The 17300-nt window shown below is 33.4% G+C and overlaps 1 protein-coding gene across 2 annotated transcripts in view; it reads left to right on the top strand.

The window, feature by feature from the left end:
- The window catches only part of LOC126744851 (COP9 signalosome complex subunit 9), a 40236-nt gene that overhangs the window by 17719 nt on the left and 5217 nt on the right, over window positions 1-17300 (top strand). Inside the window, exon 2 of one of the 2 annotated variants that reach the window (XM_050452412.1) lies at window positions 16531-16630. In XM_050452412.1, the coding sequence (XP_050308369.1) occupies window positions 16562-16630 (69 nt within the window). In that variant the 5' untranslated portion in view covers window positions 16531-16561. Of the gene's footprint in view, window positions 1-16422; window positions 16631-17300 lie in introns of those variants that run through there. The other variant, XM_050452411.1, reaches the window with a different exon arrangement.

Genomic DNA, 17300 nt, shown 5'->3' on the forward strand with positions numbered 1-17300 from the left:
TAAGTGACTGATGGAAGAAGCGAAAAGGCTCTAAAATTTTAAAAATCATATTTAATATTTAGTATATTATATTTTTTATATATATTTAATTTCAAGGATCCGATTATTTTCCTAGTTAAAAAATAAATAAAATTAAAAAAAAACTTTTGTCTGGTGGTAATTAGTGTTCAACTTAATTTTTTATACGCAGCTCTGGTTTTTCACCTCAATTTCTTTTGATTTTACTAAATGATTGTCGGTATTATGAAGGCCCTAGAAAATCCAATATAAAATCTCTATGAAAGATTAAAGAACGTTCCTAATAAGATAATTAGTACATTACAAAATCCAACTCAGTTATGTGAAATATTATTAATTCTAAGCGCAGTGAAAACAACTAGTTAAAATCACCGAACATAAACTAGAATAGAAGGATCACTCTAAGCGCCGCCCAAAATGTTGCCTTTCTCACTCGCTTTCTGATGCTACTCTTTTTTGCTGCCCGGTGGCGACTGCGTTATACAGGGGCGTCTTCAATGTTAGAACTATAATAGCGTTGTGCGGAAGTTTTGTACTTTAAAAATGCCGACGATATGTTGCGTAGATGGCTGCAGGAGTAAAAGGGGATATACATTTTCTTAAAAATAAAAATGGATTAGTTCACAGAAAAAAATACACGCTTTTCTTCAGTATTTCTTAAATATCTCGGAAAATTGAGATCCTACAAAAAAATCTAATAAACAAAAGTTGGTTTAAAAACAAAAGATTGGCTTTTGTTTGATTTATCTAGGTGCTATAGGCGCTAAGATACAACTGTGTGAACATTACCCCTTTTTTTAGATAACAAAATATAATGACGTAAAATAATAACGTGAAATAATTTAAAAAAAAACGTTTTTTAGACAACTATATAGCACATTTTTTCAAGTATGTACTATCAAAAACTTTAAAAATAAACTTGATTGTAAGTCATTAGCATACAAATTATAAAAGTTAGGAATAAAATAAAAATAATTGCAGTTTTAAAAAAATTCATCAAAAAAAATTATGTATTTATTTCAAAAATTAAAGCGTAGCCTTCTACAATGGACTATATATAGGTACCAATAATATGTTCAAAAAGTATCAGGGATTTAGAGTACATATTTTTTTTAAATCGTGATTTTAATCTAAAAAAATGCAAAATTTTTGGTAATATTCTGTTATTAGTGGTGGTTTTTAATAGTGAAAGCTATCCGATTTATTATTAGTTGCATTGCAATCATTTGAATGATATAAATTTTAGCCACTTATACCGTCTAACCATACTTAAAACTGCATTTTTTTCGTCATTAAGGGTGGTTTTTAAGGGTTTAAGTTTCAAAATATTGATGTGTACTATAATCGCCAATGTAAAACTATATTTATCTTGCATATTTATATGAATTCTAGGTTGTAAAACACCTATTTTCATTTTATTTAAATTTTAGTGGTTTGTTCTTTCATCCCCTATTTTAAAAGCAAATAATTAGGCATTTAATAAGTTTTTTTTTATTTAACTGCCTTTTTATATTTCACTGTTACCGAGTTCCATATGCTGAGTGTTGTTATCACATTATTATGTAAATTTTATTAAATATTTAAAAAATGGCTATATTAACGAAGTTATTATTAATTAAGTGTATGTAATATGAGGTAGGTAGTATTACACGCTGCCCGCCGCGATGTACGAAAATATTCCTTATTAAAAATGTTTCAAACACCCCCCGTATCGTAAAGGATTGCCGTCGAAACTAAATAATGATTTACGACCGGGCAAAAAAAGTCGGCACTGTTTAGAAGTCCCTACTTCAAACGGCCGCAAGAGAGTGAACCTACTGTCTTGTTCTTTATACTGTGTTAAAATGTACAATCAGACTTAAGATGATTAACTATTTTTTTGCATTAAACCTTTTTCTCCGAGATCTCCATTAAATGATCATGATCTTCTTTTTAATCTTTCTATATATAAACTATGATAATTTTAATGAATTAGATTTTATTTTTGTTAGGTACATTGTAAATAGGGCATCTTAAAAGGAGTTGTGATAGTTATGGATTCCGTGTAAGCACCATACTATCAATCAAGAACTTAATTATAATTCTCTTAACGAATCCAGGTTAAAATGAAAACACTAAATGTACAGTATCGGTTAATGTCTTTAATGTGATACTTACGATGACATATTTCGCCTCAAGGGCATCTTCGCCCGGACGTTCAACCCAACATTCACAATTGAAACATTTAATATTAGCAAAAAACTAACAGTTATTGGAATACAAATAAGCTAAAAAATCCTGATTTTACTTGGTAATTTATCTTATCTAATCTTACTCAACTGACAGGTTCCATATTTGGGCACATACTCTTCTTAATTTTTATTAATGATCTGCCTCTTATAGGCTTCAGCGTATCTTACACCCGTTTTGCTATTTGTGGCAATAACTTCCCAAAAAATATTTAAAAAATGCCTACTTTGCAACTCTTCATTCCCAACTTTCATATGCTGTACTGGTTTGGGGTCACACTCCATGTGCTCAGATGAATTTGTACTTTCGTAATGCAGAAACTGCATGCAGCATCTTGATTAATAGACGGAACACTTTAGTCGTCTGGATTTTCGCACAGGTTAACCCAAATGTGTTCTTTCTTCTAAAGTGCAATCCTTTGATTAAGGGTGGCTTACACTAGAAAATATTAGTTTTATCTCATAAAATTCGAAAAAATTTTTCATAAGCTTGTTCTCAAATTCACTGCAAAAATCTGCAGGGATCCTAAGGGAAGTGCCATAATGTTGAAAGAATAGTGACCATTTTGGCAATTTTGTCACTTAAAGGAAATGCCTGCGTAAATTTAGATAATTTGTCTCTTATTTTCAATGCGTAATTTCATGTTGGGTATTCGTATATATGTATATAAAAATATTAAAACCCCAGTTTCAATGGGGTTTTCGGTTCTTGGTAGATGTTTCGGTTATAACAAGAGGATTATTTAAGTTTTCCCTACACGCTTTAACTTTTGGACAGGTTTAGCATGAATTTATAAGATTTTCAACGTCTTTTGAAAGACCTATATGTACTTCTCTTTTATTTGACGTATCGTTTTGTGTAAGTTCATTTTACCGCGATAATAATAGTCGGATTTGGATAATTTCATCAGCATCAAGGATTTTAATAAAATTTAAGTTCCAAGGTTTACTGTAATACCTGTAAAAGACCATTGAGTTGACCACAAACTGTACCAGCATTGCCCAAATGGTTCACGACATGTTTCAAATATCTAGCTGCCAAAGTTCCCCTTTAAGTTGGATATTTCGAAAGAAGAACCTTTGAACTGAATCGATGAATTGCTCGATGGCCTCTATTTCTTTGGTTAAATCATAATAGTAGTAATAATAATAAACCCATAACCTTTCATCTAGTGACTGGATTTGTGGATCCCCGTATATTAAGTTAGTTTGATTTCTATTCAAAAATCAAATCATTCTTTTCAGCTAATGTTTATCCACTCCTGGAATGGCTCTTTCCAAATATTTCCACACTCTTCTATTCCTAGCATTCCAGATTCAATTCCTTCCTGCAGCATTTTGCATATTTCTTCACCTGTGTCTCTGGGTCTACAGATGCTCCGTTTGGTCTCTCTTGGGCGCCAAATGAGTCAATCTTGCGTTGATCGTCCTGCCTTCTATAAAACCAGCCCATCTACATTTCGCAGTTGTCCCACAAGCCCTAGTACATAAATCCGTCACTTAAGTTCTTCTACCAATTTTCTCCTTGCGAAATATATCTTCATTTGCAGGAAATTGCTATTGTATCGAGTACATATGTGATCACTGACATCACACAATAACACTTTCCTTTTTAAATTCATAGGAAATTCAAGAGATTTAAGGGTGAATCCTAGTTTGCCAAAAGCTGTCGAGAGACATATTATTCTTGTGATTTCAGAAGATTGCTTTTCTTTGCCCACCTTAATTTTGTGGCTTAAGTAAATATATTCTGTGACAACTTCTAGGGATTGATTATTAACAGTTATTTGGATGTTCTCTGTACTCTTCTGTATAATTTTTGTTTTGTTTTAGTTTATTTCAAGTCCAATCCGATGTCTGATGAAGTTTCCAAAGCATGTCCTTAAGCTCTTCTCCTGTGTTGGCAACGACCATAATGACGACCATAATTTTTGCTACCGATGGATCGGGCAGAGAGATATTCCGGGCAGTAATGAGCCAAAATAGATTTGCAATTCTATTAGCTGCTCTGAGATTTGATAACCTTGAGACAAGAATTTATCGTAAGGAAGAAGACCCAATAGCAGCAGTTTCTGAAATTTTTACGAAGTTGTGCGAAGAGATGCTCGTTAGTTTTAGGGGGAGAACTCATTTCAAATGTACATGCCTACCAAACCCTGTAAATATGGCATAAAGCTTATGTGTCTCACTGATGCTAGGACGAGTTATCTTTGTAATGCTTATATTTACTGTGGGAAATGATCCGATGGATTTGGACTAAGTGCAGAAAAACAGAAGTTTTCTAAACCGACCCAGACTGTTATATGCCTCGCTAAACCTTTTTTTGGGAGCAATCGGAATATAACAGCTGATAATTGGTTTACCTCCATGGAGCTTGTAGATGTTTTGCTCAAAAATAAACTTACCTACGTCGGAACAGTTAGGAAAAATAAAAGAGAAATTCCAACGGAGTTCTTGCCGAACAAAAAGAGAAAATTAGGATCATCATTATACGGATTTCGAGAAGAGGTCACCATGGTTTCCCATGTGAGTAAGCCTGGAAAATCGGTAGTCTTAGTTTCTTCTATGCATGATAAGAAATTTACTGATCCGGAAACACAAAAGCCAGAAATCATTGCCTATTATAATCGGTACAAGGGAGGTGTAGATACAATTGATGAGAAGTGTTCTAAAAGTTCTTCAAGTCGACGCACCCGTACAAAAGAACTAGCAGCTGATTTAGTTCGGGAAAACATGGAGAGGCGCCAGAAAAATCCTCGAGTACCTCGCGATATACGCAGCACTATTATTAGAATTTTGGGAACACCGGAAGTAGATCAACTACAAGCAGAACAGGATCTAGTGCTTCAAAAACGCAAGGGATGTTACTTATGTGCACGAGCAAAACACCGTATGACAAGATATTTATGTGTGCAGTGTAAACGTGCAATTTGCTTACAATGTTCGAAACCATTATGTGATATGTGTATAAACAAACGAAATATTTAGCTCTTGCTACAAGGCAACTTGGCTAGGTTTAATTGATTTTTAAGTTGGATTATATAATATACTACTTTTTCAACAAAGTTGTCCAAAAATATTACAATATTTTCACTTTTTTTGTATAAGCCGAATTTAAATTTTCTTTAGAGTAAATATTGTGTTTAAGTTTATTACTATTACTATAATTGCATTAAATGTCATTATTTTTATTAGAAGTAAGCTCATTTGTCTCTACAAAATTCCAAAAATAAAGTAAAAAAAAAACGAGCGTCATTTTGTTTATTTTTGATAAGTAGTCTGTCAGACGACACGTGGCTGTTTATGCAAAAAATTCTCACATGATGGGTTAAGGGTTAAATAATTTAAATTATTATAGCTATGTATATACAGTTGAGCAGTCTAAGAAGATATGGTCAATAACTTCTTCATAGGAATTTTTCTGGGCTACTCAATACCTCAGACAGATCGGTCATAAGTCACAAAGATGCCAAGATCCTAACTAACTATGAATTTAGAAATATTAAATTATTTCCTATCAAGTATGAAAGGATTCAACTGCCGACATTGTTTCAGCATTGACATCTTCAAGGAAATTATCCCTATGCTGTAGAAAGAGAAACTTCTTATAAATTACACTCATTCTATTAAGAAAAAATCAATTGCCTATAACTTAAGTGTTTTTTTTCACAACTACAGAAACAGAAACCGTTTTATGATGAAATGTATTCTTTAACTTACGTCATTATTAGTAGGCAATTAGTGGTCACTTTTTAGTATTTCTATGCATATAGGTCAATATAACAATTAAGCATATATTGTTTCTTAAAAAAGATTAATTGTAAATCAAATTAATGTATACCGCAATTAAGGTTTTATTATGTCAAATTTAGTCGTAACTAGATATTTGCTACATTATGTTTAAATTTTTTTACCAGAAGAATAACCTGATAATATATTGGTCTGGCACGCTGTAAAATTCAATACATCGTGATATCTTATTTCTCAAAACCATAGAATTGTTAAGGAAGTGAGTGGGGACAAAGTACAGGCAAGTCAAAAATAACTTGAAAACAATTATTTAAGAAGAAAACGCCTTATAGTCATAACAAGGTGCTGCTCTTTGATACTATGACGAGGATTGGAAATGTGTTACAGGCTCTAATAATAGAAAAATTATTGTAATTTCTGGAAGGAGATAGACCTGTAAAATGAATGGATTTAACTGTTAGACTCTAACAACCAATAAATTGAATAATCAGCCTCTAAAAATTAAATACCTACATAAAGCATTTGGGATCTTTATAGAGATCCACCCTGTAAAAATTCCATCAAAGCCCACGACGATCTCCGAAGGATGACGTATACAGAGGTTTAATGAGTTCTGTAAACGTGAATCGTGGCTGTTTGGCAGGAAACAGAGAAGAGCGATTAATTTGTGGAAATGCTTCGCTACGAACACGTGTCCTTGTGACTATGGGAAATTATGATATACATTTTATACGGGTTGTTAAAAAATATTTTTTTTTATATTTATATGACATCGAACGAGAGCATCGAATGTAAAGAATTATTTTTAAAATTCCAAAAAAAATTAAGGCAATTAAATTGTTAAATATTGTGTTCAAATTTAAGGTATCATTATGCATAAGCTTAGTAAACATGTTTTTTTACACACATACTCTACAAAAAAATATTTTTAGCGTTGCTTTTCAATGCCAAATTAATAAGTCTCGATGGACCATATACACTAAAATGATTTATTGGTTTGCCATCTTTTTTATTTTTGAGCGATATAAGTACATAAAGTAAAAAATAGAGGCGTGAGAGTTTGTCCACATATTATATACTTTATACTTATTAATACCCATTTGATGAGAATCTATTTTTGGCCCTATTGGCTGGATACGTATCCAAGTTGTTTTATTTGTGTCATTTTTAATGAGGAAGTACTCACTCAATTAAGAAATTAGCGCACCTCATATTTTAGATTTACATATTTTTGTATTAGTTTTTGGTACATCCGGTCCTGTAGTATTTTTATAATTCATTTTATCTGTGTGATATCACCTACTCAAACATTTATTTATTTTTTTTAATTTACATCATGTCTGCATGATGGTAAATAGTGATAGACAGTCTATAATAATAGAGGTACCCTATATAATAATAATTCTATATAGTAATATAAAATAATAAGTTATTCAAAGTAGAGTATAAGATCTTATTTAGGCTTATATCGGAGATATTTCATTTTACATTTTTTATTTTTCGCTTGAAGGTGAATTGAGACCGAATGCTGAAAATTTTGAAATTGCTTTTTACTTTGTGAAGACCGGTAGTTATTTTTCTGCTTAATTGAGACGGATCTGCATCATGCCATAAGATAGTTGTATTGTCTGCAAACATTGTGAACTTCCCTTCAGTAAACATTTGGGGAAGCTCGTTGACAACCGGGTGGTGCGTCGCCGAGTGGAACATAGGAACACAATAAGAAGTCATTCGGTGAAAGATGTGACCTGGTTGGCCAAAGTATCCGGTACCGTGGACCAATAATATTGCCGTTAAAAGCATTTTCCAAGCACTCTCTAACCATACGGGCATTATGGGCCGGGCAACCATCCATTTGGTACCAGATCATTTGATCTTCCTGAACAACCTCTTCCAAGGCGGGTCCAATTTGCTTTTGAAATAAGTCCAAATAGGCTTCAGCTGTTAGGTTATAGACCATAAAAAAGGGTCCAATGATATCGTGTCCGATAATTCCCACGAATACATTTGTTTCTTGGGGATATTGTGTCCGAGTATGAACAAAGCGATGTTCATTTTCTTGGCTCCAATACTGGCAATTCTGAACATTTGGTTCATTGTTGAGGGTAAATGTACATTCATCTGTAAAACAAATATTTCTTAAAAAATTCCTATCATTATTTGCTCTTTCCATCATTTCAAAACAAAATGCCATTCTTCGCTCTTCATCTCCTTCCTGCAGCTCTTGATGTTTTTCGAATTTATACGAATAATATTTGTGTTTTTTTAAAGTGCGCAATACCGTTGTATGATGTTTATTTACCTCTTGCCCAAGAACCCTCGTACTAACCATCTTGTTTTCCTCCACACTCAGTAGAATATTAAGATCTCTGTTCTCTCTTTCTTCGGCTCTATTTTCGATATCCTGAGTTTAACATTTACAATTATTTATTACGGTACCTTTGGACTCGAACTTATTGACAAAACGTATTGTCAATAAGTTGAAATGGACGGAATGAGCTTGGTAGAGAAATAAACTGAAAACATTTCAGATATACTGCTCTAAAACTGTTTCCTGCATAATACCACTTAATTATGGCTATTTTTTCGGCGATTGAATAATTCATACTTGTTTTCAAATATCGACTGTCACTGATTCATTGACACTTTTCCTCACTTCAGTGACAATATTTATTTTACTGATGCCCGTTTGGTTTTACCTGAACCGAAAATTTGCTAATTTTGCTATTACATTTAATTGAATAATTCAAGATTCGCTTATTAAAATTTTTTGAAACTTTGCACAAGGGTTTGCCAGATTGGTCTCTTCAAAAAGTTATTTTACATTTTTTCTATAAAATGTACAGGGAAGACAATAATTGACCCTCTTAAAATTTATATGAATTTTCCGTTCCGCTCGGCGACGCACCACCTGGTATAAAAGAAATAACAGTGGGCCCAAAACTGAACCCTGGGGAACAGCAGCATTGATAGAAAACTCCCTTGATATTTTATCATTGAAAAGTACTCCCTGGACTCGGCCAGAGAGGTAGGCCACTCTAAACAAACACCCCTGAAACCGTATTTGTTCAACTTTCCCAGCAGTATTTCATAATATACGCAGTCAAAAGCTTTTGACAAATCACAAAACACCGCTGCAACAGCATTGCCGGCATTTAACCTATCATAGAGGACCCGAAGAAATGCGAAAATCGCGTCCCCGGTGCCAACATCCTGTCGAAATCCAAACTGCTCAATACTCAAAATATCATGTCGCTTAAAAAATAAAACTCTCACCTTAACAAGTCCTTCAAGAACCTTTGCCAATGTAGGAAGCAGCGCAACGGGACGGAAATTTAATGGATCATTAGGATCTCCGCCCTTGTGAAGAGGGATAATGACAGCCTTCTTCAAGCATGAGGGAAACACACCCCTGACAAAAGAGCTGGAGCTACAAGTATCTCCAGCACCTCTGTAGGAAGAGCCAGAAAAATACGCAAGGATATCTTATCCCAACCTGAACTAGTTTTATTTTTAATTCTAGAAAGAATCTCCCTCACTTCTAAAACGTCGGTGGGAGCAAGAAAAAAAGAAGATTCAGGTACACTCACATGTGACAAATATTTCAAGGGATTTCCAGCCTGTGGTATACTTTTTGAGAGGTTATCAGCTATAGTACAGTAAAATGAATTTAAATTGTCAGCTTTTAAATTGGTTGAAACCTGATGGCTCTGTAAATTCTTCTGTAATTATTGAAATATCTTAAGAAGTGTTTATTATGTATCAAAAATTTACGAATATAATGACGTAGAGATCGCATATTCTTCCCAGACACTCTAAGACCCTTTGTGTACCAAAGCTTTCTTTTTGGCTCCTTAATACTTATGAGAGGAACAGACATATTAAATAAATTACACAATTTCTGATGAAATTCCTCCATTCCTCTTTCCTCTTCGGCAAGGACACTCTGCCAGTCCATCAGACCACATTTAAACTGAAATTCTTTAAAATTTTTTGTAGTCTCTAATCTCGCACTGGACTTTCGTTTTACACTGAAATCCGCATAACCAAGAACCGCCTCGTGGTCGCAGACAACCCAGCATTAACAATTTTGCAATAAATAGTGCGCTGATCAAGATTAGCACAGAAATAATCTATTAATGAAGATGAAACTGCTGTAAAACAAATTGGCTGATCCACGTGCATGCTTATGTTCATTGATGTAAAAAGGTTTTCTAGGCACTTAGTTTGCTTATCTTGTTTATTTAAAAAGTTTATGTTTAAGTCACTATATAATACTTTAGAGTCTATAGACAAGGTACATATTGGTATTTCTAGTATTTCTAAAAATATATCTGCTGTTCCTAATGAAAATCTATACAAAGCTAAAACATAAAAAAACAAACCTTGAGAAAATACCAAAGAGAATTCAAAAGTCCTCTCCTCCAGAAGGTAATTAAATTTATCTATCTGTTCGAACTTAAGGTCCGCTAAAAGGTTTATATTTATCATAATTAATGTTATTGTATATTGTATTGTAGTAAGAATTTTTTAAACGGCAGTACCTAGAGATCATAATGTAATTCTTTATAGACAATGGTTCATCTTTTTTTAGCCAGTGTTCTACCAATAATAAAATATCAGGAAACACTACACTCTCCAGAAATAATTCAAGTTCATCTAACTTATTTCTGACAGACTGAATATTAAGAATGCCTACAGAGTTACAATACTTATTTTCTTGTGTATTTCTAAAAAAGAGGATCTATCCTTCAATAAATCTACATCAGGTGACTACACCACTGCTATTCCCTTCCAGAATTGAACTCTCATGAATATGAATTTCTACACTATCAACATCAGTATTAACAACTAAAACTGGCTCAGTGTTCACGATATTTAGATCTAAATTTTGAACAATATCAGAATTAATATTTGTGTGAGTTGAATTTTCACAGATTTTTATGAAACTTTATTACGTGAGAAAACGTCTGTAAGGCTAAGCGCGCACTAGCGATTTATTATCGTGCGACTTTTAGTCGCTAAAATGAAGCATTAACAGTTTAATGAACATGCACGCATTCTGCGACAAAATAATCGCTGCGACTAAATAATAGAACCAGTCCTATTTTAGCAGCGACGCGACTATCGCTGTTTTGAATGAAGCATACCGACTCGTAAGGACGTGCACGCATTGCGATTATTTAGCAGTACGATTTTCGTTGGATTGGAACCGTCCGACGTTTGAAACAGGGTTCAGTTGTGATTAGTAGTACATATATAATATATTTAATTTTGGGTGTGAAATATTTGATATTAATAAAAAATCATGTCTGACAGTGAAGAAACGACCCACATCGTTCTTGATACTGAGAGAATTATTGTGGAAGTGGGAAAAAGACCAGCGCTGTATAATAAAGAACTGAAAGAATACAGCTATAGAAATGCGAAAGAGAAATTATGGACAGAAGTATGCGCAAATGTAATACCAAAATGGCATGAACTATCAGGTGCAGAAAGAAAAGAGAGAGGTAGGTAGATTATATTTTTATTACTTTAAAAATACAAATTTTAGAAAATGTGCATTCAATTTTGTCATATTGCCAAGCAACTGAACCTTGCGGAGAGGTAAAATAATTTGCAAAATAGTCTCGTACTTGCATGCCTGATGTATTAGCTATTGTTCCAGCAGGTCGAATGGACTGTAAAAGGCGTTCGTATGATTCCTCGTGAAATTTTATACCATCGTGTTTTCTTACAAAATTATATAAAACGCAGCACGCTTTAATGATTTCGTCAGAAAATTCTATTCCGACATCTAAGGGACGATGGAAAATTCGCCACTTATTGCTCATAATTCCAAATGTACATTCTACCATCCGCCAGGTATCTTTAACAATTTCTCGAACTGTTGTAGCTCCTAACAGGAATTCGAAATGCAAAGACTTAAATCTATTTCCGGTTGCCAGATACCTAAAATAAAACGTATATAATTAGTTACAATTTTTTTTGTTACAGGGAAAGAATTTCAAAAAAAATTGGAAGAATCTGAAAGACTGTTTTGCGAGAGAGCTTGCTGGTCAGAAAATATCAAATCTGGTGAGCCTGCAAAAAACGTCGGAAATACATCTACTTCGACGCATTGCTATTTTTACTTTCTCACCAACAACCCAGGACAACAAGTGGCAATGTAGGGCCTCCAGGCGATAAGGAAGAACTGTTAGACCATAATAAAGGACCCAGAAACGATGATGGAGAGCTTTCAAACGATCATGGAGGTCCCAGAAACAACAACGAGGAGACTCCACGTTCTTTACCCTCTGCAAAACCTGCACAGAGGACACCACGCAGTCTTTCCAGCAAATCTTCTCATCAAATATCCACATATGAGGATTCGTTATTAGAGATTTTAAAGAACAAACAAACGGAGGAAGTTTCAGAGGATAAAAACTTTGCTCTTATGTTAATTCCTATGTTGGCCAAACTAAACGACGAGCAAAAACATTTTGCCAAAATTGAAATACTAAATGTGATGAGAAATGCAAAATTCTATACACAGCACAGCCTGGGCCATCAACACAAACTAACTTCCATCAGTATTTCCATTCAGGCCCACATAATATGCCGCATCAAACCTCTGTACGTTTGCCAGCAGCTTCGCCTCAATTTTCCAACCAGTCTGATAAACCCTTCCCTCTAGACCTACTATTCAGAATTTTTGAATAATTTTGAGTCATCAAGAGATTATGATAGCGAATTATATGACTTGTAATCATAATGTATTAATAAACTAAAAGGAATAAATTACTTTGCGATTGTTCTTATTTACCTTAATGTTACTGCTAGTCGCTCTTCAGGTGGTATTGCCTGCCTCCATGTAGTATTATTATACGTTATATTTGGCCCTATTAATTAAAGCAGTGTACTAAAACTATTCACACTTAGCCGATAATATTGAAAAAATTTTTTGGGATGCTCTACCAAACTGGAATGTATTTTGTAAAATTGTCCTTTAATTAACGTTTGACTAACAATAGGATGCACCCAGTACTTTTTTGTACGTTGTTTTCTGGCGTTATTACGCAATAGCAGAGCTACTACACAAGTTGTTTCAACAAAATCCATTTCGAAAACACACTAATATTGCGATTTATTACTCGCTGTGCGCGCTCAAATTTTTGTACTCGAAAATATTTGCGATTGCGACTAGAAGTCGCACGACAATAAATCGCCAGTGCGCGCTTAGCCTAACATCAATATACCATGCCTTTCTTTGAAGTCCCCCCCCCATTTATTTTTTGAACGGGTCAAAAAAATTTTTTGAAACTTGGCATAAGTAAATTGGTCTATAGATACTATTTTTCACTGTAAACTAGGTAGTTGTAAATTCCAAGATGGCGGCTGGGCGATACTTGAGAAAAAATTTTAATTAGAAAGGGGGGTCGTGTGGTACCTCATTTTAAAGGTCTCAATGAGTACTTTATAACCCTGAAATATTAGACCCATATCTTAACTCGTTTCAATGGCGGCCTAATAAAAAAGTATTTTTTTTTATTTTAACGTTTTACATTTTTATGATTTTTGAATAGGTAAAAATCAGTGTACGAAAATAAATGCGTCACTATTTTATTTTAACATAAAAACGACAGTTCTAAATGTCAAAATAACACATAAGCGCCATCTTGAATAAATGCATTAAATAGAAATCTTGTGTTACCTCATTTAAAAGGTTTTATTGAGTACTTTTAATATTTATTACATGGACTCGGTGGACTCCGTTTTGACCTGTCTAAAAGTAACAGCCAAAAAAATACACTGTTGCGATTTTATTAACGTTTTTAATAATAATATACAAATAATTTATAATTTTTGAATTTAGGATTTAAAGATTAACTTTTTGGTTTCTAAAGGCTTACTGAACCGCCCTCGTATGTCACATTTCACGTTAAAGGTTATTGAACATTATTTAGACATTCCAAAAACCAAATAGCTATTAAAAAAACTCGAAAAAAAATTTTAAGATATTTTTCCTTAACCGGTAAATTACTCTTGTATCGGTCATTGTTAGATATTGTTTAGTGTGTTTGGCAGTTTGAATTTATTGTTTTTTTCAAAATGGTTAATTCTCGTCCATTGGAGGAAAAAGCAGAAGCAATTTTTATTTATGGAGCAACGCGTAATTTTCATGAGACTGAAAGGGTTTTCAACGAACGTTTTCCTGATCGTCCTATTTGCCGTAAATATTTAAGGGAACTTGTAAATTTATTATAACTACTGGTACTGTCCAGGATAAAAAACGCCCAGGCCATATGTCTATTTCAGAAGAAAAGCAAGTCCAAATAATTGGCGGAATAATAGAAAATCCCCAACATTCTACTCCAACTGTTGCTGATATCTGTGAAGTTTCAACTTCGACGGCATGGAGAGTTTAAAAAAAAAATAAGTTTCACCCATACAAGATCCAAATGGTCCATCAACTGAAGATGATCCTGACCGAAGAGTGCAATTCTGTGAAATTATGGCAGAGAGAGTAAAAAGGCAACCTACGCACGTGCGCAACATTTGTTTTAGCGACGAATGTACTTTTTTTTTAAATGGTAATGTCCACAGACAAAATTGTCGATATTGGAGTGATACCAATCCACACATTTTTCGTGAAACCCGATCTCAGTATCCGCAAAAAAATCAATGTATGGGCAGGAATATTAGGGAATCATATCGTAGGGCCGCTGTTTTTAGAAGAAAATTGAACAGGTGAATTGTACTTCATAACAGAAATTGTTGAAACTAATGTACATGAATTTGACATGGAAATTACATTTCAACAAGATGGTGCTCCTCCGCATTTTGCCAGGAATGTGAGAAATTATTTAAATGATAATTATTTTGGTCGTTGGATAGGTCGTCGGGGTCCTATTGAATGGCCAGCTCGGTCACCAGATTTAACGCCGCTAGACTTTTTTTTGTGGGGATACCTAAAGCAAAAGGTATACGAAACAGAACCTGCCTCAATTTTTGAGCTACGACAAAGAATCACTAACATTTGTCAAAATATTGAAGCAGATGTATTTGAAAATGTTCGACGTGAATTTTCAGATAGGTTATTTATGTGTCAAGAGGTACAAAGAAATCATTTCCAGCATCTTTTAAATTAAATATTGTTTTTCTTTTGATAAATTGTTTATTTGCTAATTGTAAATTAGTATTTCATTGTATTCTATTAAAAACGTTAATAAAATCGCAACAGTGTATTTTTTTGGCTGTTACTTTTAGACAGGTCATCGAGACCTTTAAAATGAGGTACCACACGACCCCCCTTTCTATTTAAAATTTTTTCTCAAGATGTCGCCCAGCCGCCATCTTGGAATTTACAACTACCTAGTTTACAGTGAAAAATAGTATCTATAGACCAATTTACTTATGCCAAGTTTCAAAAATTTTTTTTGACCCGTTCAAAAAATAAATGGGGGGGGGACTTCAAAGAAAAGCACTGTATAGCGAGAGAAGTATATACAAAGGGATTTATTTGTATATCTATATTTAAGATTTGTTTTGATGTCTTGAATTAATCTAATGCTAGAGTTATCTAAAGTTATAGCCTTGACAGTAGGTTTAATACATTTTACATTTTACATTTTATAATCCTTTAGTATCTTTGTTCAGAATACATTGTTAAATGTATTCTGAACAAAGTAGGGTGTTCAAATTCAACGACACAACAAAAAATATCCTCTTCATCATGTTCCCGATGATAGTAAAGAAGCCCTATTCAGAATTTCTACAAAGTTAGCACCACTATAATTATACATATCCCTTTGTTTTATTTGATGGGCCCACACAGAAAGACAAGTTTCGAGACATGTTTCGGGCACTAGAGTCACCACAAATAACAATCTTTCTATCACCAATCTGGCATATAGATTTATTTATTTCGCTGTACAAGGAAGTAGCATTATCTGTCATATCTGGCCAGACTTGTATTAGCCTGTAGAGAGATTGAGGTTGCAGTGCTTGCAAATGTTTGGGCTATGTTAGAATTACCATTTATTTCTTTGTCCTCAAAGGTCACACAATTCGATGATTTATCACAGTTCTCCCACACTTAATAAATTTAAACTCGAAATAAAGAAATTTCTTTATTTCGAGAGAGCTTTCTATGATACCACAGAATTCATCAATGATTTTCTAATTATCGATAGCATTTTTCATATCTAGTGTTAGGTCGTAAATTGTGTTTTGATTTTTTTATAAAAATGTTTTTTTTTTATTTTTAACTTTTATTGATTTTGACTCTAGTATAGGCTACTATGTATTTTATACGTAATATTATTAAATTTGTATATGAGATTTATTAATGAATACCTATTTTACATTTACAAACTACCGATCCGTCCCTGTATTAACAACAACCGTCTCGCGAGTTGTCTGTCCCAAATATTCTCTTGGATGTGTCATTGTCAGTTGTCAATTGTTACTACCTCAAGAAAAACAACAATAACAAAAACAAAAATAAACAGCAAATTTTGTAATTTGTACGTATTTTCCTTTTGTTTAGAAAATTATCCGCTAAAATTGATACCACCAACATGAAACCTACCTTGGTAGTCGACGAGATGTTTCCTGAAGGGGCTGGGCCTTATATGGAATTCGATGAGGTAAGCTTCTATCCTTTACCTAGTAAGTAAAACTAAATACCTAGTAAACATCTATGCCCTCATTACTTTTATCTTATTTTACATTCAGTAAGAGGTATTTGCAATCTGTATAACACTCCAGTAATAATGGGCCTGACATTACTTATTGGATTACTGATTACAAGCCTTACAGGTAAAAACCCAATTACAAAGCAGAGAAAAACATACTCACTATGCCATACAGGTACTGCATTCATTTTGAAAAACAGGTTGTACCTGAAGTGATGAAATAAGATAATGTTTTGTATTTTAGTGTAATAATAATTAGTGATCGACCGATACCGATATATATCGGCCGAGAGCCGATAGATATAAACATATCGCTGATGTGTAAAAAAACAACCATAGCAGTTTAAAACATTTTATTTTTTTATTTTTAAATTTAAAGTATAATTCAAACAACTTAATCTTAAGATATTATGGTAGATATAATATGAAATAGAGGCATTTAATATGAATAATGTAGTTTAGGGAGTTTAGGCAAATTATCATGTAAAAATATTAGTGTCTCGGTTGTTTCTGGATTCAGCCGATTCCTTTTCGCCGAATTTAGGTTCCGGTTCCAGCTTCTGAAAACATTTGCTCACTTGCAACACTGCCAACTGGTGCAGATAAATATATAAGAGCTTGA

Source organism: Anthonomus grandis, chromosome 15 (assembly GCF_022605725.1).
Source record: "Anthonomus grandis grandis chromosome 15, icAntGran1.3, whole genome shotgun sequence".
Lineage (NCBI taxonomy): Eukaryota > Metazoa > Arthropoda > Insecta > Coleoptera > Curculionidae > Anthonomus > Anthonomus grandis.